This window comes from Hydra vulgaris, chromosome 01, assembly GCF_038396675.1.
Source record: "Hydra vulgaris chromosome 01, alternate assembly HydraT2T_AEP".
Classification (NCBI taxonomy): Eukaryota; Metazoa; Cnidaria; class Hydrozoa; order Anthoathecata; family Hydridae; genus Hydra; species Hydra vulgaris.
This window is the reverse complement of record NC_088920.1, coordinates 2,133,529-2,158,575: the sequence shown is the minus strand read 5'-3', so window position 1 is coordinate 2,158,575 and position 25,047 is coordinate 2,133,529. Positions and strand designations below refer to the sequence as shown.

Genomic DNA, 25,047 nt, shown 5'->3' with positions numbered 1-25,047 from the left:
AAATCAAAATGGCTTCCGACAGCGTAATAAAGAAAAATAAATTTCCCATAAAATTATGTACTATTAAAAAATACTTCTCTTAGGTATTATAACTGTTTTGTTACCCCCTTTTCACCTCAGAATATGAGTGATCATTTGCCAGTATCAATTGTAATTGAATTCATCGGAAGATCTCTCAAAGAGAATATTCACAAAATGACAGACAAAATTAGCATTCCAAATTATGCTTGGAATAATCAACGTTTTATAAAATTATATAATGATTTCGTAAATAATAATATTAAAAGTCTTAGCCTTACAAATAACAATTACGATAAAGAACTTATCAAAATCTATAATTTGATTACAAAAAGTGCATCTGAGGCTCTTAGCCAACACTTATCTGAGAAAAAACAATCATTATAATCGAAATCTTGGTGGACTCCCGAGTTAAATAGGAGTAAAAAAGTTCTTACATTTCATTTTAAGAAATGGCGTGACACGGGTTTCGTAAAAGATTTAAGTTCGCACATTTTTAACCAATACCTAATTGCACGAAAAAATTTCCGAAACGCTGTTGAGAAAGCACAAAACTATAACCTTTACAAAAAATACATAAAAATCGAGATGTTAAAAAATACCAATCCAAAAAACTTCTGGAATACTTTTAAAAATATACAGACTGATGCAAACTCAAAATTATTTACAATAAATAATAAAAAGGACAAGGAGTTAATCACAAGAGAATTCGCCGATAGTTTCGAAAAACGGTTGAACACTAAATCTATAACGCATACCGCGACGAGTTTTTAAGTACCACCTTGTACTAAATTTGACTTTGTAATAATATCAGATGAAATTATAAGAACGGCTATCTCTTGCCTAAAATTAAACAAAACCAAAGATGCATTAGGAATCTCTGCAGAACATTTAAAATATTTGCGTTGTGAAGCCCTAAAAAATCATTAACTGATCCAAATAATTACCGTGGTTTCAGCATCATTCCAATCTTCACAAAACTAATCGAATATATAATCCTAATAATCTGTCCAGATTTAAAAGAAGCTCATCCTCTTCAATTCGGTTTCACCAAAAATAGCTCAACCCAACACGCCGAATTTGTTATTAGTGAAACAATTAAACAATACAACAACAACAGCTCACCTGTTTATCTCTGTTCCCTCGATGCTGAAAAAGCTTTTGACAGCTGCAACTGGGACATTCTTTTTGAGAAACTGTACAATAATAAAAAATTACCACTGTATATTGTTAATACAATATCGTCATTATACAGGGAAAGTAGTGCTTCTGTGTCTTATCTAGGTTGCAAATCATCTCCATTCTATCTAACGCAAGAAGTGAGACAGGGATCGATTCTCTCGCGTCATTTGTACAATCTTTACATTCAAAACCTACTAGAGACCTTACAAAATGAAAGTGTCGTAGGAACATCAATAAATGGAAACTACACGGGTTTTGTAGCATATGCTGATGACATTATACTTCTTAGTTCCACCCTCTCTGGCCTACAAAAGCTAATTAATATCTGTAACATTTACACAAAAAAAATTTGCATAAAGTTGAATGCTGACAAAACCGAGTATTTGGTCACCGGAAAACATCAAATTAAAAAATGCACGATAACACTCAACCACCAAAAAATAAAACTAGACAATAAATTTACTCATCTAGGCTTTATATGGGACACAAAATATTCACCAATTGCCTCACTTAATTGTTTAAGTAAGACATTGATAACCGAATATCCCATTTCCGGGCAGTAATACAGTCTTTAATTCAAGCTGGAGTTCGTTTTGTTCACCCAAACTCTATTGTCCAGTTAAATAAAACTTTAGCTGTTCCAACACTAACGTATGGTCTTGAGCTTTGCGACCATAAAGAAATGTTATTGCAAAAGCTTGATATAGTAGGAAGAATTGCACTGAAGTCACTACTAAACGTTTCAAAACATAGTAAAAATTATGTACATCCCCTATTTTGTATTGAAGATATATATATATAATTACGCAACAAAATAAGATAAACTTATTTATTCGCCTGTTGAAAAATAAAATGACATTTGATATTCTTAAGTCGCAGTTGAGCAACGAATCAGGTCCACGACCTTTTATAGATAGCGTCAAGGCTCTGTGCAATAGTCATAAATTAAATATAATAAACTAATAAAAATAATTTAAATTTTTAAAAAATTTTTAAATAATTTAAATTTTTAAAAAATTTTTAAATAATTTAAATTTTTAAAAAATTTTTAAATAATTTAAATTTTTAAAAAATTTTTAAATAATTTAAATTTTTAAAAAATTTTTAAATAATTTAAATTTTTAAAAAATTTTTAAATATACATTTTTTTTATATTTATGTGTTTATTAAACACCCACTATACAAGTATACAAGGTAAATTAGAGTTTTATACATGATAATTGTAAAAATCCTTGAATTATTATTATTATTATTTTTTTTTTCATGATTTTCTTTTAAACGTTATCATCTAGGAATATTTTTTTCAAGAATGTCTTTGAACATTGTTCTTTGTTCTTTTGAGTTCCAGCATTCAACTGCACATTTTAGAGTTTTGAAGATCCGTTTCAGGAACTAATTTTTTTAAGCCAATAATTTTTTTTTTTTTTTTACTTTGAATTATTTTCTCCAGATTTATTTCATGTTTATTACACAAACCCTTGATACCATCTAAAAAATGTTGTGGGGCTGTTTTGTTTTCCGGCTGCGACTTAATAATATCAAATGTAATTTTATTGTTCATCAGGCGAATAAATAAGCTGAGCTTGTTTTGTTGTATAGTTATTGGTAATAATTTAAGTTTTTAAAAAAGTTTTAAATAATATAAATTTTTAAAAAGTTTTTAAATGCTATAAATTTTTAAAAAAATTTTTTAAAAATTTAAACAAAAACAAAGACAAAAAAGATTTTTTTTGCAGCAGTGTCTAAAATTTACCTTGTCTAAGTTACCTTAGAATGGTTGAAAATTTCAGAAAATTTTTGTTATTGTTATAAATTTATTTAGTCTTATAAAATTGATTAAAAATTGATAAAATTATTAAATATGAGTTATTGTCATCATAGTATTTAGGTATTCTTTAAATATTTCAACCAAAAATATAAAATAATAAATAACCTCAAGTAAAAAATATACATATTTTGGTCAATTTTTATAAACAAGTTTATCAATTAAAAAATCATCTTTTTTAAAAAAAAAACAATAAAAAGCTCAAGTTGTTTTGTTACTTTTTTGTATATTATGTAAAATATGTTATATTATTTATGTTTTCCGAGTTAGCTAGTCTTTTGAGCTTGCGTATTACATATTTCTGTTACTTCTCTTAACTACGATGTAAAACATTCACAAAATACAAAGAATAAAATCTTCTTTTCCTCTTTTTGTGTTTTTAGTATTTTATAGAAAGAAAGATTTTTTATGTGCATTTAAAACATTTTTATAAAGATGTTTTAAATGCACAAGCTGTGTTAGATTATAATAATTTATCTAAAAATGAAATAGAAAAACACACATTTTATTTGAATGTTAAGTAAAACAATAAAAATAAAATTGCTTTGTCTGATACTTATAAAACACACACACAGACACACAAATCGCCCACTTGGCAGTGTTGGTTGAAAAATATGGTATACATTTAAATCATATTAAGTGTCCTTGTAAGGTCTCAGCAATTGAGAAATCACTTATTTAAATTTAGCAGCGGATTTATGACCTAGAAATCATTAGTTCTCTATTGCTAAGTTAGCACAATTATTTCATTACTTTTTGCTTTTTATTAATCAATAACTTTGTTGAATCAAGAAAAAATTCTAAAATACTGTACATATTCAATTAAGTAACTTTATATAAAATTTTACTGTTTTCAGTAAATTGTAGTCCAATTCAATAAATATATAATAAAACTTTTTAATAGATATGTGACAAAACTTTGAAAAATGTTTCTTCCCGTTTGGGATGAGCGTGCAAACAATGTTTAGCCTAAAACAAAGCTTGCTACAGCAATAAACGTCAATGTGCTTAGCATAGAACAGGATAAAACAATTTTAAAAAATTGTGAAAATAAGTTCTCATAGTTGTGACTCATAGTTACAATAAAAAAACTCAACAAAATGCCAAAAAAAGAGTTTTCGAAACGAGGTTTTTTAAAATTTTATTGTCTGTTACGCAATATTTTACCATAAAAATGTCCATAACAACTGCCTAAAATAGACATAAAACTTTAAACATTAATTAATAAAGCACCTTATATATTTTTGAAAATTTCTGTAAGTTTTCGGAAAAGTTCCCCAGTTAAAATTTCCGGGTAATTTTCATTACTAAGGTAAAAATGTTGACAATATTCGAGCCATGGCTAAAAAATCATTTATGTTTCTTTGCTGTTTGAAAGCATGCCAGCTGTACATACTTGAAGAGTATTAATAACACAGTTACCCAAAAAATAAATATAAATTTTACTTATTGAGGTGCTGCAATAAGACCTAACAGTCTTATCACAGAGCATTGCAAAATAACATAGATGCATTTTTTTCTGGAAATTACCATTAAAATATATATTCACTCAAAACTTTTTTTTTTTAAATTTCTGAAAACTTTAGATGTTATTGCTATTGCTTTGCAATAAAAAAATATAAAATTTTTAAATATGGCAATGTTTGCATTTAAACAACTGTATTTTCTACAACTGAAATTTTTAAAGAATCACTTTTTGCAATAATTTATTTTTGTAAAAAAAAACTGTTATGAAGTTTTTACACGCTAAAATAAACTATTCAAATAATAGAAATTCTTTTTTGTAAGAAGTTAATTGATGCAAATTGCATTTTTAAAGTTAATTTTGTCAATTATTGTTATATAAAAGAAAACATAACTTTTTGTAGAAAGTTGTCGTGATTGTTTAAAGTTTGACATTGAGAAAAATATCAAAAACAAATTTCACTTTTCACAAAAAAAAAAAAAAGTTTTTGATGAAGAGTATTATTCAGATTATATTATAATAAAGATATTATTATTCAGACTGAAGATGAAGATGAAGTGTTTTATAAAAACGATGAAGCTGGAGTGGTAAGTTTCTCCATAACTGAACATATTGATTAAATATGTAATTATGAAATAATAAACTTCATTATTATTATTATACTATTTGATTTGATACTTTAGATTCAATGCACAATTGATTCTTTGTTATTTTTTTATTGACAGTCTTTGATCTGATTCCATTTTTTTTGTTGCTGATAAATGTTTTGTCCTGGAATCAGGCAGGTATGAAAATTTTTTTCGTACCTGCCTGATAAATAGTTATGTATTATTCTGCCAAATGGTTTTTATCTTCTTGTGCAGCTACTATATTTCATTGTAATCATTTTTTCCTCTTTTTTAAAAAAACAACTCTCTTGAGAATAAATGCCTATTTATTATTGCAAAAAATAAATATAAATTTTTTTCGTACCTGCCTGATAAATAGTTATGTATTATTCTGCCAAATGGTTTTTATCTTCTTGTGCAGCTACTATATTTCATTGTAATCATTTTTTCCTCTTTTTTAAAAAAACAACTCTCTTGAGAATAAATGCCTATTTATTATTGCAAAAAATAAATGTTGTCTAATGCTAAGCTCAATTATTACCAGTTTTTTAAATCTTATCTCATAAGCATCAATAACTATGATGTTTATCTGATGGGATAAACTAGGTTTTGGTGCTGAGCCTCTTTGACACGTAGGTAATAATAAACGCGATTCTGAGGAGTAGTTTATTACCACCACTATATAAATTATTATTACACAAAAGCAATAATGTTTTTTCTTTAGCTCCTCCTATCTCTGATCATTTTATATTTATTTATTTTAAACAGTGATACCTCCATATGTATGTGTATTTGTGTTAAAGTAAACTTAACAGTTGTATTTAATGAAGATTTATATCTACATATGTGTCTTGTTTTGTTTTAGGTATACTTTGATGATAAAATTACTGTAGACCATGATTCTGTATAACCTTTTTCTTTTTAAAATAAATATTTTTTTTATTCTGAACATCTGCTTATTTTTCTTTGTTTTTATTACTTATACTCCTTCGTATAAAATTTTTTTAAATAGAAATGTTTCATATTTCTCTGTGGGGTTTCATTGTTTAGTCTAGTTCAAGCACTGCAGATTACCTGCATCAAGTATAGCAAAACAAAATAGAACTCTACTTATTGATATGAATGATTTAACTAGTTGTATTACAATTGTGATAACAAACGCGATTCTGAGGAGTAGTAGTTTGTTACCACGACTAAATTAATTATTTTTACACAAAAGCAATAATATTTTTTCTTTAGCTTATATCTCCAATATTTTTATATTTACTTATTTTAAACAGTGATATCTCCATGCATATGTATATTTGTGTTAAAGTAAACGTAACAGTTGTATTTAATGAAGATTTATGTTTACTTATGTGTCTGTTTTGTTTAGGGTATACTTTAACGATAAAATAACTATTGACCATATTGTGTATAACAAAAATAAATAGCACTCTACTTATTGATATGAATGATTTAACTAACTGTATTACAATTGAAAATAAGCTGCAAAAACTTGATGTTAATAAAGCTATTAGCATTCAACTATACTATTGCATTATTATTATAATAGTCATTATCAGAAAAGAAACTGTAATAAAAAAATTTTGAAATTTTTACTATAGTTAAGTTTTTTTTTAAAAAAATTGTATAGAAAATATACAAATTTCTATAAACAAAATCATTTTTTTAAATTGTGTTTTCGGATTTATCAGATTTGAATTTAACTTTAGAGTTCTCTATATACCCAAAACCTAACAGCTTCTAATACAGCAGAAATGATGATGTTTATAATAATAAAGAAATTTGCTAATGTTATTGATTTTCACCTCAATTATGTTGTATAAAAAGCTTATCATTTAGTAGCAAATTTGTAACATCAATAAGCATATGTAACATCAACACAAAATTTACTAAATATTGATATCATTATTGCTGATTAGATATTAGTGCATTATTTGATAAATTTCTATCTGGAAAGATAACAGTTTTTAGCTGTGACTTTGTTTGTGTCAGCCGTTTTCAAAAAGATGGCAATTATTTCTGTTTAAAAACTTTAATATGTTTAGTGTTTCAGTTTCCAATAACAACAGATATCTATTGGTGTCCAGTGATATTATTACTATGCTATATAAGCCGAGGCTCAAAAACACAAAAAGATTTTACTTCAGTCTCAAAAAAAATTAAATGATTTATCATATATTTTTAACTAAAAACCAGTTATCAATTATATACTGATAATAGTTCTAGAAATAAAAAGGATGTTCATTAAATAATGGGTTCATTGAATGGAGAGGCGCATTAAATAAGAGACACCTTCTCAAAGATTAGAATTTTGTTCATCTTGATAATGTAATTTAATTATGATTACATTATCAAGATAAACAATATATCATCTAGGGTTGAGCTTTTACCGACTTTTAAATTTACCGGTAAAACGATAAAAAAATCAAAATTTACCGGTAAAATCGGTAAAATCGGTAAAAAATAAAAAGGCATAAATAGAAGACCATAAAATGCAGTAATAAGTAAATAAAACACATTAAGGTTAGTTTTGAGATTTATTTTTGGATAAAAAATGAGCTTTGAGAAAACAAAGTGTATCAAGTAAGTCGTCACTCATTCTGGATCGAATTTTTGTCACAAATAATCCAGCGGCAGAAAAGGCTTGCTCAGATTCGACACTTGTTGGTGGGATGGTTTCTAGTGCATTGAACAAAAGTTCAAGGTTTGCAGTTCTCTTTCCGGTCGCTTCATAGACCAACATTTCTTTTGAAACGGCCTTGAATTCGTCGTTTGAATTGTGTCGCTGATTTTTGGCCGAATGCTGAATTGCTTTCTCGAGTTACTCTTCAAGAGAAAGTGGATTTTCGTCAAGGGTTTCTGAGCCATGCACTTCTTGAGTAAACTCCAGGTCATCTGGATTTGTTGGGAAAAGCCTAGACAGCAAGTCTTTGGCGGTCTTTTGAAGTACAGACTTCGGAGGCATATTGAAAACTTTATGCTCTTCAATGTCGGACAAGCACTCTGGATTGGAAAGATATCTGTACAAGCTTACACGATTGCTCTGCCTTCTCTCGTCAAAGCGTCTCAAAATTGCACTCTTCATTGCAATGCAAAGAGACAAATCTTGTTGTTTCAGCCAGTTCACAAGAAATTTGAAAATTCCTTCAGCTGTAAGAAGAGTTGCACTTTGTCGGCAAAGTGCTTCTGCTGCTAATTTGACTGGTTCAAGAGCAGCAACAATCTCGTATAAAATGTCTTCTTCATCATCACTGCAAATCAAATGTGGAGAAATGTTCTTCTATACTTTTCTGATTGAATGTTTGACTTTGAGGAACTGTTGAGTCATTGACAGCAGACTGTTCCATCTTATTCTGCAGTCAAGGATAAGTGAATCCTCTTTTCCATGCTCTTTCTTAATTTCTTCTTAAAGGACGTTATTTTTAACGGGCGATTTTCAAAATAACTCGACAATTTTTGTGACTTTTGTGATGATAGATTGCAAGTTAACTTTCAATTTCGGAATGGGAATGTTTTCATCCATGGCGGCACCAAGAAAACTGACGTCGGTGTCAGATTCAGATTCGTCACTGCTGACTTCGTCGTCGTCGCTTGTTTCTTCAAATGAGTTTTGTTGGATTTGTTGAGAAGGCTTCTCGTACAGCACTTCTTGAACGGCCAAGTGCATTCCGTGGGTATAACAAGTTTGATGCTTGGTTGGATAAAGTTTTCCGAACTTAACCATCATGGAAGCTCCGTCAGTAACTGAGCAGACAATCCTGTCGCCTAGTTTCAACACAAATTCTGCCACTTTTTCAGTGACAATAGCTGTAGCTTTTTCAGCCAGCAGAGATCCGGAAATTCGAGTCAAGCCCAGATTCCAGTGATTGTTTTTTTGATGAATATTAATATTCATGTACCTTCGATTTTTCAAAGAAGAGTACTCATCCAGTGTAATTGAAAAGCGTTTTCCCATTGTCACTAAAAAATTGAAAGTGTTTTTAAGATCATTCCTTACGCCAGTTGAAAACTTCTTAACTGACTGGATTGCTTGTTTGTGAGTTTTTGGGAAATCATAACTTTTTTAAGACATTGCAGATCGAATGAAAGAGCTGTTAACGATGGCATTGAAACTAAATCCATCCAGTGCTGTAAGTCTTGAAATCACTTCTTCAATTGATTGCTTTTGAAAAAAAGTTGAAATCTTAGGCCTTTTTGATTGTGATGCAGCTTTTGGTGTCACTTTTTCCTGTGTTTCCTTTTTGATTCCATGTTTCACTTGTGATATGTGTATTGACTTGTATTTCCACAAATTTTGCAAGTAACGGTTTTCCGTTTGTTTAAGGGGTAGTGTTTCGAAGCGTCAGACATTTTGCCAAAACGCAAATCAAATTTAGTGATAAAGACCACAATAAATATGAATGATGAAGACTTTGCAATGACATCGCAAATGGCGGTCGCTTTTTTGTAACGGTGAAAAAGAAAGAAAAAATCATCTAGAAAAAAACAAAAACTATTAAAAGTAAAAAAAAATATATATATATTAAAGAATAAATGAAAGCATTAACAAAATTAAGCCAAAAGAAAAAAAAAGAAAAAAAAATATCAATCAAATACAACAAAAAGATATCTTTAAAGATATCTTTTTGTTGTATTTGATTGATATTTTTTCTTTTTTTTTTTCATTAAAATGTATGAAAAAAAAAAGAAGGTAAACGCTAAGCAAAGTTAAGAAAAATATGGAACGTTTTTATAAATTCGAAAAGTCGAAGATGCAACAAAAATATATACTTTTTAAAATTTATTTCTATGTTTAAATGTTATGTAATTTTATTTTTTCTGTGATAATGTCCCTATTTTTATGTTTTTTAATATTATGATATATGTTTTGTTTTGTGTGTGTGTGTGTGTGTGTGTTTGTATTGTGTTTTAATGTTCCTGATTTTCTCGTTTGTTGACTTTTCCTATATATTTTTTCCCACCTAATCTATTTTTATCTGTTAGTTGGAGATTTTAATTATTTTATATTAGAGTGTGACGTGTTTATTTTAAGTTTTTTGGATTATTATTGTAACGGTTGTTTTCTAGCAGTATTGATTATAGTTGTTAGTATTATTATTATTTTTATTTTTATATTCAGTCTAGTTTTTCTTTATTTTTTTTTGTTTGTTTTTTTTGTTGTTGTTTATTATAATTTTTTGTATCTAAAAAATCTCCTCGGATGTACTTATTCTTTATTTTACTTTTTATATATGTTAAGTATTTAAAACTAATTAATTCTTTCTGTTTATTATAGTTAATTGGTTTTATTTAGTGTAAATCTATAAATATTATACTCAATATATTATTTTTAATGATTATAGTGTTATCACTATTAATAATTCATTGTTATTATTATTTGTGTTAAAATATATTTTTTTATATCAACTTATAGGTATTTACATAATATTAGTTTTATAACTGTTTGTAAATAACCGTGGATGTAATATCGTTTTCCAAAATACATTGATTGATAAATAAGTCACAAGAAAGTAAAAACGTTTTTCTTAAAGTGTTTAGACAAAACTAAACCAACAAAATCACTTTTCAAGCATAACAAACAACAGCTTTGTTGACAGGAAAATGAAAATTAAATTTTTAATTAAATTTTTAATTTACCGACATTATTTTACCGGTAAATCGGTAAAACAATTTACCGGTAAATTTTTTGTAAAAGCTCAACCCTAATATCATCTATCAGCCATTTTTATTATTTGTTACTGCATAAATTTTGACTACCGCTTTTCGGTAGGTAATTTTTGTTTTTAGCCTGTTATTGTAAATTTTCTCACCTTCCGCATGTTTGTTATGGAGATCATGGTTGAAATAATTATAAAAGTTGAAGTTTTTCCTTCGGATTGTTGATATTCTTGCTTCCTTTTAGTACTTTAGGTTTTCCTAACAAAAAAGTAGACTTTAACTTAATTTGTTACGGTAGGGGCACAGTTATTCGAGGTACGGTGAATTAGTTAATTCACTATGTTCCTTTCATGAATTTTTTTCTTCTCAAATTTCAAAATGTCTATTTTTTCATTTTTATAATAATATAATTAATAAAAGTATGCCAAAAGTATAGTGTACAGTGTCTTTACTCCCTCAGCCTCAAAGTTATTTGGCCCCTATTCATTATGATAAACCCACAGCTGTGTTTCTTAATTCACTGTGCCCCAGGTAGTAATTCACCGTACCCCAGTACTGGGGCACAGTGAATAACGCAACACAACTTACTTTAAACCTTTCTGTGAGCCGTTAGATAATAAAAATTTGGATTTTAGTAATTTTTTATCATCAAGGACATATATCTCAATCCTTTTGTCTTGAAAAAAAATTGAAAAAATTTTTTACATTTGCTCGATTTAAAAAATAAAGAAATATACTCCATTGTGTCTTAACTTCTTGTAGTTTAATTTTACATAAATTTAGGGGATCATATTGTTGCGTTTTGTCTATTTCTTGACAAAACCTATTATGGTACTATCAACTAAATCAATTAAATTAAAAACTTTCACGTGTCAATAGTATGCTGTCATTAATACGACACTATGTTCCCCAACATGATTTAATATAAATTTACTATTCCTTGTTCTCCTCACATCTAAGTTGTTGTTGCACTGTTTAATGGCAAACCATAAATATTTATCAAATGAATAAAGTTTAAAGCTTAAATTTCGAGTAAAAAAAAGATAAAGATTTGTTTTTAGAAATATAATCTATTTTTACTCATAAATTCTTTGTTCATGTTTTGCTGACATTCTGTTTTAAAAAATTCTGCTCTTTCTATGTTCACATTTTTTAAATATTTAAAGCGCATTCCTCAGTTAATGTTATCAATAAATGGGATTCTAGTTTTAAATACCAGTCGTGCTGCACAAGTTTTAACAAACTACAGTTTTTTTAACAGTGACTTTTCAATTCCATAGTAGACAGAGTTGTGATAATCTGTGAAAAGCTGTGCAAATATTATATAAATAAACATATTATGGTACAGAAATCTTTGTGCAATAAGAATTGTTTTATATTAAATACTTTGCTCAATATAATTTTGCAGTTTTAAACAATCTTATTTATTTGTGTTTTTTAAAGATAATTCATTGTCAAGTTTCAACCCTAAACTTTTTGCGGAGTCAACAAATCTAATGTGTTCCTTGTAGATAAAAGCACTTTTAATAATTTTTATTTTAAGTGGTGTCATAATTATTATTTTTTTTTTGATTGGTTAATACATAAAAATGATTCACTCATCCATTCAGATATGTATTCAAGACATTTTGGTATATTTAGGACTAGTGCGTTATATTGAGAAGAAGGAAGGAATGCTTTTAGAGTTTGATGATCATCTTAGTATCCAAATGTTTTAAAATTAATTATGTTCAGATATTTGTGTAGTGGTCTCATATAAATATTAATGAGTTTTGGACCCAGGATTGTACCTTGTGGTGCTCCATATTTTACATTTTGGTTCGTAGAATAAGAATTACCAATCTACGTGTACGGTTAACTAAAAATGATTCGAACCACTTGTGAGCTTAATCAATTATACCTATTTCACTGGTTAACAGTCCAAGTAGTTTTTGTGATTAATAGTGTCAAAGGCGGCACTTTGATCAAGTAACATTAGTACTGAAGATGTATGTTTATCAAAGAGTTTAAATATATCATTGATAAGCTTAGTAAAATTGTTTCAGTTGAGTGATGTTTTTTGTATCCATATTGATGTTCTATATGAAGATTGAATCAAGACAATTTTTAAAAACTGACTATTATAATCTGATATGTATTTCTTTGTTTAGGATATTTGAAGACCAGACCTGAGTAAAATAATTATTTAAGTTATAAGCTATTTCCTCGCCTGAATCGGCAGCTGGCAGTACATATTCTTGAGTTTTATCTAGTAGCTTGTTTACCAATGAGTATAGATTTTTACTTGTAGTGTTTTTATTTAATAGATTAGACAAATGAGTTTTTTTTTTTATATAAGCAACTATTTTTGTTTTTTTCTTGAGGCATCTTTACTCTTTTTTGTCACTTTAATTTTTTGTTTTCCTAAATATTTTTTCTGCTTTTAATTGTTTTTGCAAAAATTGCATATATTCTCTGTCAAACAAAGGAGTTGTTTTGACTTATTTTATTCTTTTTCATTTCAAAGGGGCATGCTTGTACCCAATCTCTTTCTTTATTTGGTTATATATAGTTATTTTGTCTGTCATATTTTCAGCTGATGATAATTCTGGTTAATTTCTTGATATTTTATTGTTAAAGAAATGTATGTCCACTGTTTTTAAATTCCTGTATGTAATAGTTTGGTAAATTTTTTTCTCTATTTTTCGTTCTTTTTTAAAATCGATGGTATACAATTATTTTAATAAATATTTATAATAATAACTTTTTTATTTAATTAATTAAATAATAACTTTTTAAATAAATAATTATTTTTTGAACACAAATTTGAATATGATCACTTTCCTGTAACAGTAAGGCGTTACAATGACTTGTAAGGTTTAAATTAAAACAAGATAATAAAAAATTTAGTCACACATTTATAATTGCAAGCTTATCTTTATTTTACATTAAATTAAACTAAAAAAAAAAATAGGGTATATAGCTAAGCTATATACTCATGTTTGAATGAAGACGAATAAAGAGAGTGTCAAAATAATAAATTAAAAAGATTTACAAATGATTCTATATGTTAATTTTGTTTCTTGAATTTACCTCAATTTTTTTAACCCTTGTTTTTCAATCATTTTAATGCAATTGAATTGTTTTGTTTTAGCTTAAAAGTTAACTAAAAATGCCAACAACAAAAAAAACTCTTAAAAAAACAACAAAAAGAAAACAATATTGTTCACGTTTTTGTACCAAAAAGACAATAAAGAAAGTAAGAAATCAAATTAACACGAGTAACTTGAACATTTTTTAGAATAAATGTTTTTTAAAGTTATTGTTAATAATGTTAAATATGTTAATAATGTTTATAATATATTAGCTATTTTATTTTCTTTTTTTTTCTTTTACTTATTAAATAAAGTTTGTATCAAACATTTTAAACTGTTCAATCTTTTTTCTTTACATGGAAAAAGTGTTTAATGAATAAATTTTTTTAACGAACAATATCAAGGGTATATATATAGAAAGAAATATTATAAGTATAATTTCTCTCAAACATATAATCACCATTCTGAAACTATCAAAATACAAGATTAACTACGATTATAAAAAATTAATTTTATATCATTTTTTTTTACGATAAAATTAATATCACATAATTAAAAAAGTAAAGTAAAAAAACATACAAAGACATTTGCCCAATTTTTTCTTGACTTGATAAAGTATCTAAAAATTAAAAAGTTAATGTTTTTATGTTGAAACTATTTGAAGGCTCCAGAGGTAAAAAAATAAGATTCCAAATTTGCCTAAAAAAATTCTGCTAGTGCCATCTAGAAGCATTTTTTTTCATTTTTCAAAATATCGTATTCCAAAAGCAATTTAAAAAAGGGCAATTCTATGAAATCCTATGCGTTTTAAATTTGTCCATCCATTATTATACGCACACGTTTTTATCAGTTGTGAAAGTTTTATTTGTTCATATCTCAAAAGTGATATTTGGTTATCTCATTGTTTTTCCCCTGGACTCTTCATTTTGATCATAAAAATCAGAAAGTTAAACAATATTACTCTATAATGATTTGTTCAATAAAAGTTCTTCAGAATGGTTTGCAATATTAATTTTTTTTGCATAATCAAAACATTTTGTTTTTGGTGATTTAATAGCTACCGTAAACCTTTGAATAGCGGGGTAACTTTGAATACAAATCTATTTTTTTTTCAAGTTGTAATTATGGCAAGAACTATGATATGAATCTGTTCAAACCTTAAGCATCAAAGTGTTAAAAATAATTTATACTTTGATTATTTAAAGTTTTACTTTGTGTATTGGTTTTTATTATTCCTTAAAATATGAATTAAATATTTTGGATATTTTTCAGAATACTTTGTACACTGCCTCAGCTAGTGTAGCAGCTTGTTGTCTAAGCGGCATAATTTTTGTCTATAAATTTATTTGGCTTGTAAAATTTAAATAAGTTTATTAGCCTACTATAGTTATGTTCCATTGCTATAGCATAACATACTTTATTGTATACATTTTTTCGCCTATGGGGTAACTTTGAATAAAATTCAAAGTAACCCCACTACATAAATAATCAAAAACATGAAAGAACTTTGAAAATTCCTTTGTCATACATGTATTATATATAATATTATTATGAATAAAAATTAAAATATCATTTGTATAAACAGTAAGTCACACATACATACACATTGTTTGTGAACACACACAGATATATAAACATTTATATACGTGTGTGTGTATAAACATAAACACAAACACATATATAAACATATGTCTGTGTGTCAAACATATGTTTATATATGTATGACACATGTATAAACATATATATATATATACACACACTTATGTATATATATATATATATATATATATATATATATATATATATATATATATATATATTTATATATATATATTTATATATATATATATATATATATATATATATATATATATATATATACACACACACAAACATATAAATAAATATATATATATATATATATATATATATATACATATATATATATATATATACATATATATATATATACACACACACACACATATATATAAATATATATATATATATATATATATATATATATATATATATATATATATATATACATATATATATATATATATATATATATATATATATATATATATATATATATATATATATATATATATATATATATATATATATATATTTGTCTGTGTATCTAAATACTTTAGTAGCAAAACACTAATGAATTTTAAATCTTGTATGAAAAATATGTTACATATTATGTGTAAGTACATTCAATATTGTGTTAAATTAAGTTTGTTGAAAGTACTGTTATTTATCTTTAAATTTGTTTTTGTTTAGCACTTCACATCAGATCTATCCCACGTTTATACGAAAAAAAATGACGTAAGGCAGTGTATAAATTATACTTAGTGCCACTTTTCATATTTTATGGTAACAATAAACATTATAAGATAAAAACATTAGATGTTCATTGAGTGCAAGTTACCAACTTTTATAATAAAGTTTAAAAACTTAATCTGAAAACACATGGAAAACCCATAGTTTACAAATATACAAAAATGTGCTTCTAGTCAAATTGTCTCTGGTTATGTTTATAAAGCTGACCATTTATGGACAACAATGACCAAAAGTGGACCACCTAATGTACAATACAACTAAAGTCAGGACGGTTTGATTCTATTCACTCTTTTGACTGGTTTGTTATTATTTTTTGTCAAATTGTAGGAGTTATAATTCCCATTAGTTTTAATCTAAGCAATCTTTACACTAAAAAGGTACTTGAATTTACTAACGAAAATAGTATCTTATTGCGAACAAAACAGTATCTTGTTATATAACTGGTAATTCTACCCATTTATTGCAACCTCTTGATGTTACATTGCATGGACCTCTTTAATAGTATAAGAGGAAAATACTTGATGAATCGAAAACCTCTTGTTCCGAAAAAAGCATAGACAATTACAAAATATAAATCTCCTTTGTTCTTTCTTTACTTATAAACATTACATTTTTTGAGATCAAAAGGTAATCAGCAACTTAGTAGCTTAGTTGTTTTGAAAGAAATATGGGATTTACCCATTAGATATATATATATATTTTTTTTTAAACATCTCCGCTTCCAACAAGGCTGCAAGCAGCCACTAATTAAAGTTGGAAGTTACTGAAAGAGAAAAGATGAAGATTGTAGAGCAAGATAACGATTGACAAACAACTTAAAAGATTGCAAACTATATGAGTCAGGCTAGCTCTTTAGAGCAGTGCCCATTATAGTATTTGTAGAAAAGAGAAAGAGAAGCAACATTACGACGATGTGATAATGGTTGGAGGTTGGCTGCAAGAGCAGGTCCAACTATGTTTACAACACGTTTTTGCACCTTGTCTAAAAGAGAAAGGGCATCATTAGAAGATCCGCCCCAGATATGAGTATAATCTTCAATCACTTACAAAATGGTAGTTGTAATTTAAGTAAGCCAAGCAGTAATTAATTTACTTAACTATTGTTTTATGTTGATGTCAAGGAAAAAGCTCAAAAGTTCAAAGGGAAGAAAAAAAATTACTTTTGCCCTTTTTAAAACTATTTTTTTTTTTGAGGATTTTTTTGCAAAATGTAAAGATGTTGCACTTGCATTGTCTGTTAGTAAAACTGATGTAAATGAGACTTTTTTTATGCTAGTCCACTTAAAACTTACCCATTAAAGTAAACTAAAGTACTAAATGGGTGTTTGTTATAAAATAATTTTTTTTTATTTTAGCAAAAATAAATTATTATGAAACTATACTGTTGTTTTTATTAAATATTAAAACAAAATAGTGGGTTTTTGAATAGATTTTGCTTTTACAAAAAAACCCATTCAAATATACCCCATTTGTGGGGTAACTTTGAATGACGATTTAAATTAATATTATACAAAATCCATTTATTTAAATATTATTTTGAATTTAAATTATGTAAGAGTCAATTTTAGCCCCTATATTCATTTTGTTAAGTTTCAAATATTGTTAATAGTGAAGGAAGAGCAAGTAAAAATATCTCAAAAACGTTCAATGTAACCCCGGTTTACGGTACTGGAAGTATAGACAAGTTAGAGCAAGGCTAGTTAGATATAGTGGCAAGTTGGGCAGTTAAAATAACTCAAAAACTATGCATCACATGACAAACATCTAATGGATGAAAGTTAGGGAACTTCAGTAGTTTTCATTAATTTAGACGCATTAATTTTTTTTACATAAATGTAAGAAAATACTTAAAATAAAGATAAAATAAAAGTATACCGCTATGTTTGATATATAATTTAATAGAGGAAGTGAAACTCTATTATAGAGTACCTTACTTTTTTTCAGGATGTTTTTTACTCATTCTATACCAATAAACACAAAAAAGTTAATTGATATGCTTGATTTTATTTTATTCATAAATTTAGACGCACGAGCAAAGTCTTATATCTTGATATTTGATAGTTAATTAGTAGTTTTTTTTCCCATATTTCTCATTATTAGGCCTAAATTAATTGATTTTGTCAAGAAACCTTATATAAATATAATTTACCTGGAATTAGATAATCATTATTTAATAAATAAACAAAGTTAAGTTAGTTTTGCACTAAAAAGACACAAAAAATGGGCAAAAACATATCACTCAAGGTGAAAGATGACAAATTGTTGCTCACATCAAAGAAGGAACCAAAAGTTATAAAGAAATTGCCAGGTTCATTAGAGTTTCTGAGAAATGCGTTTTGAAGAAGCAAAACTTTCTTCACACTAGTGGTGGCTGCGAGAAAACGAGGCCAGGTAGACCCTTGTCAACCACCAGAAAAGACGATAGAATTAGCAAAGGTTCAAATTTCCTCACTTGGCCAGCTGAAGGACGTTTTTAAGGAGACCTGGTATAGGGTCCCAGAAGCGATGTGCAAAAACCCTGTTGAGTCTATGTCTAAAAGAGTTCTTAGTTGTATTAAAGCAAAAGGAGGATACACAAAATATTGATTGGTTCATAAATTACGCCTCCTAATGTAATGTGCGTCTAAATTTATGAATAATTTTTTTTGTCCTATTTTTTTAATACCATGTAGTTGTACCTAATTAATAATTAGTATTTGAATTTTTTTTGCAAGTTTTTTTTGATTTTGTATTCTGTATGTGTTTATCTAATAAATAGAAAAAAAACTAAACCGAAATCTTTTTTCGGTATTGTTTTATCGTTAAAAAACTAAAAAATTTCTATTCTCAAATATGAGTGCATCTAAATTTATGAAAACCACTGTAGAATGTTAACAAAATGCGCAAAAAAAGATTGCTGAAAAGTTATTAAGTAAGATAAACAAGCATTTTTTCTATTTTAGATCAAAAAAGTAAAAAAAAAATTGTGTAGTTTTTCTCTTGTGTGCTTATAAACTTTTTTATCTGTTATCACTTAAAAGTTGATAAATTACCAATTTATTGGACTTTTGAATAAAATCAACTGTTCCTTTTTAAGTCTATCTGTTCTTTTTAAGGCCTAACTAATGCGACACCTTGTATAATAAGATAAGTTGAGCAGCTTTAAAAACCAAATAAAACTGAGCTATTGAACACAAAGACTTTGATAAGAAATAATAGAGCGGTACAACATTTATATACATTTTTAAATTTAGTAAATTCTAAATCGGGTTTCAGAGTTCAAGATAGTTGTATAAACAAATATTTTTGTATTAGTGACTTTTGATATAAATGTATGCATATTATGGAAAAAGAAATAAAAAAAAAAAATTAAGTGAATTAAGTGACCGGGAATTGCAATATCTAGAAGTATTTCTGGTCATTAAATTCATAGTTTATTGAAAACTGTGAACACTGTTTGAATGAAACTGTCAATTTATCATATTGCAAAGATTTATGAAAAAAACAAAACAATAAATTTACTGCAAAAATAATAAGTCAAAACTTACATACTTAGAACTAGTATTTTTTTAAACACCAGGTAATGTTTAAAATGTTTAAATATATTAGAATAAGAAATTTATTTATTGATAAGAAAAATAATAATAAAACAAATATATTTTGAAATTTTTTAGTGATTGTAAACTGGCTCTAGCTACAAGTCTTTTGACAGAGCCCTCAATGCCATTGCAAGCACTCTTTCCATGTAATGTAGCTAAAAAATGCCATTTTGCAAATACTTTATATTCTAGTTCATGGTGACAGAAGTTAGGAATGTTTTTATAATTTTTGTATTCTGAACCTGCACCATCTAGTAATTTCCTCGGTTATAGTCCAGGTAGTCGGATTTCCTTTCAAATATCAAATATCGATGATCGAATAATAAAAACCGGCTTTTAAATTTTTCGAATTTGTCTTAATATTTATATTTTATATTAAAATACGAAAGATGATTCAAATAAGAATTAAATTTAAAAATGAAAAAATAAATACTTAAATTTAGACGCTGACAGCGGCTTTTGACTTTTGTTAAATTTTTACCGCAAGCCACTGGTAGTAACTTTCGAGTATGCTTCGCAAAAAAGGTTTAATAATCTTTTTTGAACATTAATTTTAATTCTAGACACATAATTTTTTTGTTCTTAAAGTTTAATTTATTATCTACAAAAGTAGTAACAAATAAGAGCCATATTGTGTAGTTATAAAAAATCACTTTACAAAGGTAAGAAATACATTGGAGAAAAAAACTTTAAATTTAGGTCTAAAATAAAGCAGCACAATGACGTAAAACAAGATTTATTATTATATAAAATATTATTATATAATAATAATAAAATTATTATAAATTTAAGAAATAACATTATATAAAATCGATTATTACGTCCTTGAGTGGCCTTAATATTTCAATGGTAAACTTAACTTGTAGAAGCGTATAAGAATTTAAGTAAGTAATAAGTTTTAAGAAAAAACATTCTTATTATATTTGTAATGAGTTTAGACTAGTTATTATTTATAAAAACAATTGTTTTCAGCACTTTGCATTTCTTGTTGTTGAATGAAACGTGTTAAAAATGTATATAAAATAAGTTAATTTATTAAGCTTTCAGCGAAGTTTACTATTCGAATTTCAATTAGTTTTTAGTGTAATGTCATTCAAATTTTATGTTAAAAAATGTGCGGTTACAGCGAAGTTTTTTTGATTATAGTGGCTGGTAGCAAAAGAGTTTAATAATAATTTTTCACAATTAATTATGACTTTATAAATATTTTTAATTTTTGTAATTAATGATGACGATATAAATATTTTATAATAATATCCAAAAAAATTTTATTAAATTATATTGAGTTTTTTTTAATGATAAACTCAACATGATAAAACTTTCGTAAAACGTTTTTACGAAAGTTTTGGGTTTAATTTCAACTTCTTAATAATAAAGTTTAATTGCATGAATATTGAAACATTTTATAATCTAAAGGTTACTTCTTTCAATATGATACTTAATTTGTTCAGAGCATAATGTCTAGCCACAAGAAGAGCACTGTATGGATGTGTTTTAAGAAAGCAGATAATAATTTTGCTTTGTGCGATGTATGAGAGGAGATGATATCATGCAAAAGAGGAAGTACGTCTGCAATACAGAATCACCTAAAATTGCGTTATCCTCCAAATCTGGTTGCTGAGACATCTGGTGCGGGTTCAACATCTAGTGCTGGAAGAAATATGGGAAATAGCTTGAGAACTGGTTATTTTAACATAACAACTATGGTAACGAATCAAGAAAAAAAGGAAGAGCACCGCAATAAGTTGGCAATGATGGGCATTTAGGATCTGTGTCCCATCAATTTTGTCAAGGGGAGAGGATTCCGTGGAGTGGCGCAATTTTTGTATCTAGGTAATGGTATATATATGTATATATATATGTATATATATATATATATATATATATATATATATATATATATATATATATATATATATATATATATATATATACATATATATATATATATATATATATATATATATATATATATATTATATGTGTGTGCAGGCCTAAGTAAGTAATGGATGCTTGGCAAATTCCTGAGGCCTTTGCAGTGATGTCAGATAATGCCGCAGACATTGGACTAGCACTAAACTCAAGCAAATGTGTGCACCATGTGGTACGGTGTGTCAGGAACACAACCACTTTACCACTCTTCTGATGCGCTGGCGGCCATCAGAAGAGTGGTAAAGTTCTTGTGGAGAAGTTCGAATCTGTCCTAGAATGTCCTCAAACAAATTCAGAAGATGAGATCAAAAGGATCGCTAACTAATATCAAACTCTAGCATCCAGGCTTCCCCGGCCTGTTCGTCCTATCATAGACAGTGGGACCAGGTGGAGCAGCAACATTGATGTGGCGAAAAGAATGGTAATGCTGCAACGGACAGTCATTGCTACCATGCTGGTAAGATAAATTGTTATAATTTACTATACTATATATAACTAATTATTTTAATAAATATCAATTATATAAAGTTTAAGAGCAATTTGCAGTAAACTGCTTGCTCCTCTCTCCCATATGCACTTTTTTATGAACATCTCCTTAACAGGAAACTCAAGTAAAGAAAGGAATGACCAGATTGAAGTGTGCAGTGCCCAATGCTGACCATTAGGAAGTTGCTCAGACTGTGGTACAGATTTTGAAACCATTTGCGTATCAGGTAACTTTCTGGAGTGGCCAGCGGTATGTTACATACTCAGCATTGTTCGGATTGCTAGATCTACTGAAGTCGGATGAGAAAGACAACACGCGGGCTGCTGTACAGCTGAAATAAAAGCTTGTTAGCGAAATAAACCAACAGTTTAGTGTGGTTGGCAATAACTTTTCTTGCTATTTAGGCATGGTTGCTGTCCTCCTGGAGCCTCGATTCAAAAGCCTTCCTTTTTCGACTGCCGAAGACAAGGCCAGTTTAATAATGTATTTAGAAGAGTTGTACGCTACATTGCAGCCACAAGTTTCTAAACCTGCACCAGCCCCTGCAGCCAGCACAAAGAAGAAAACAAAAGTGGATTTGTTTTCACGAATTTACAAGTCAAGCACAATGACCAGTTCACCTCAACCTACTTTAAGACAGAAGATGTCTGAAAGTGGGTTGAGGTTGCACGAGATGTCTAAAAGGGGTCTCTCCAGGTTGGCTGCGACCTGGAGAGACCACTTTGCACAACTTTACTGCATCACAGTTACCAGCTGTCCGAGCGAGAGAGTGTTTTTAACTGAAGGAAATGTCATAACAAAGAAAAGGTGTCAGCTAACGCCTGAATATGCAGAGACGCTGGTTTCTGAAAATTCAGGCGAAAATTCAGAGATGCGTTTTGGAAACTTGGTTGACGAAAATGATGATGAAGATAAAGAAATGCAAATCAGCAACCATGTCAAACTAACGAATAATAATGATGATGATTGAACAATGTGTACATTATAAATGTATTACCATAATTTACGTTTTTTATGATCTTTTGTGCAACTTTGTAAAGTTTGACATTAACATTTTTTTGACTTTTCATTTGTTATAAGCCAAAGTATTAAATTCATTCATTCTGAATAAGCCAAAGTATTAAAATAAAATTTGTTAGTTATATATTCTTATAACAATTTACTATAAAAATCTCGACGAAAACTTATCAAATATCAATAATACAATTTTCAAGAAAAGTTCCCAAAAACAATTAGTATTTAAAATACACGCTAATAATTAACTTCATAACTTTAATCTTTACTAATCCAGTGTTTTTTTAAATAACCAAATAGTAGCGAATACTTTTAAAACATTTGCTAATATAGAAATATTTTTATATGAATATATTTTATATATAAAATATAAAAATCAATATAAAAACATTTGATTAGTAAAGCTTAAAGTTGTGAAGTTAGTTTTTTAGCGTATATTTTAAAAATTAATTGTTATATGGACAAACATAGAAACATACTTAAACTTGATTGTTCTCAAACATCAATGTCGCAACTAAATATTGTATGCGTGGTCAAGATTAGAGTGCGATTGCAGGCCTTTCCCGACCAAGCCTAGTGTAATATATTTTTTCAGTAAACTTAAGAAAAGCGGTTTATTTATTATGCATTATGATTAACAACAAAATATATAATAAAATAATTACACTATCATAATGCATACAATGCATGTGCATACTATTACCAAAAAATAAGGACTTTATTCAAAAACGGATAGTAGATTAACCCATAAATGGAGACGATTAATGGACTTTTTTTCCGGACAAATAAGCGGCAAAATCACTAGCATCATCACTAAAAAAATGAAATGGTTAAAGTAAGGCATAACTGTTTTGTTTTTTTACTTCATAAATGAAACAATAAACTGAGTTTGTATTGTGTTGCAAATAATCTGAAATGATAAAAACACTAATACATTTTATCATGTTTTCTTTGATATAGTAAATAACAAAAGGATGCAATGTTGTTTGACTGTTGTTCCGATGGAAACTTAATAAACTATTTTAATAATAATAATAATAATAATAATTATTATTATTATAATAATTATTATATATATGTATATATAAATATATATATATATATATCATATATATATATATATATATATATATATATATATATATATATATATATATATATATATATATATATATATATATATATATACATATACATATATATATAAATATGTATATATATATATATATATATCTTATATGTATATATATAAATATAAATTTATATATATATATATATATATAATAATAATAACAATAATAATAATAATAATAATAATAACAATAATTAATTAAGTTTAGGCTGCATTAGAAGTAGGCCCTAGTAAACCAGTTTGCTTGGTTATAACAGCCGTTGCACATTTAGTGCTTCTCATAAAGGTTCTTGAAGCAGTTAACTGACGAGGTACAATTATATTTGTCAGAAAAGGCACAACTCTATTTGAAAAAAAATTTTTCTCCTTGAGCATCATTTTTTGTTATTAGAAATACAATTAGGGTAACCCCTTACTCCACTCACTGGTCCTTCTAAACTGATAGAGCTTGCAATTTCGTTTGGATAATTTTGTTTGATAATGTTGAAATTATTTATTATTTTTAAAATATTAAATTGCATCACCTCAATAACACCTTTCTTCTAATGTTGTTAAGCCAATTTTTGTAAGTCTCTCTTTTTATGTCATGTTCTTTAGTTCAGAAACCAGTTTCAAAGCTCGTCTTTTGACCTTTTAAATTATTTTGATGTCTAATTGGTGGTATAGATTCCAAACAAAGGTTGTATACTCTAGAGGAGAATGGACAAAGGAACAAT

At 27.2% G+C, this 25,047-nt stretch overlaps 1 protein-coding gene across 2 annotated transcripts in view; it reads right to left on the bottom strand.

The window, feature by feature from the left end:
* The window catches only part of LOC136075013 (uncharacterized), an 84,630-nt gene that overhangs the window by 30,600 nt on the left and 28,983 nt on the right, over positions 1-25,047 (bottom strand). For both annotated transcript variants that reach the window (XM_065787208.1, XM_065787209.1), the window contains exon 4: positions 14,416-14,455. In XM_065787208.1, coding sequence (XP_065643280.1) covers positions 14,416-14,455 — 40 coding nt within the window. The remainder of the gene's footprint in view (positions 1-14,415; positions 14,456-25,047) is intronic.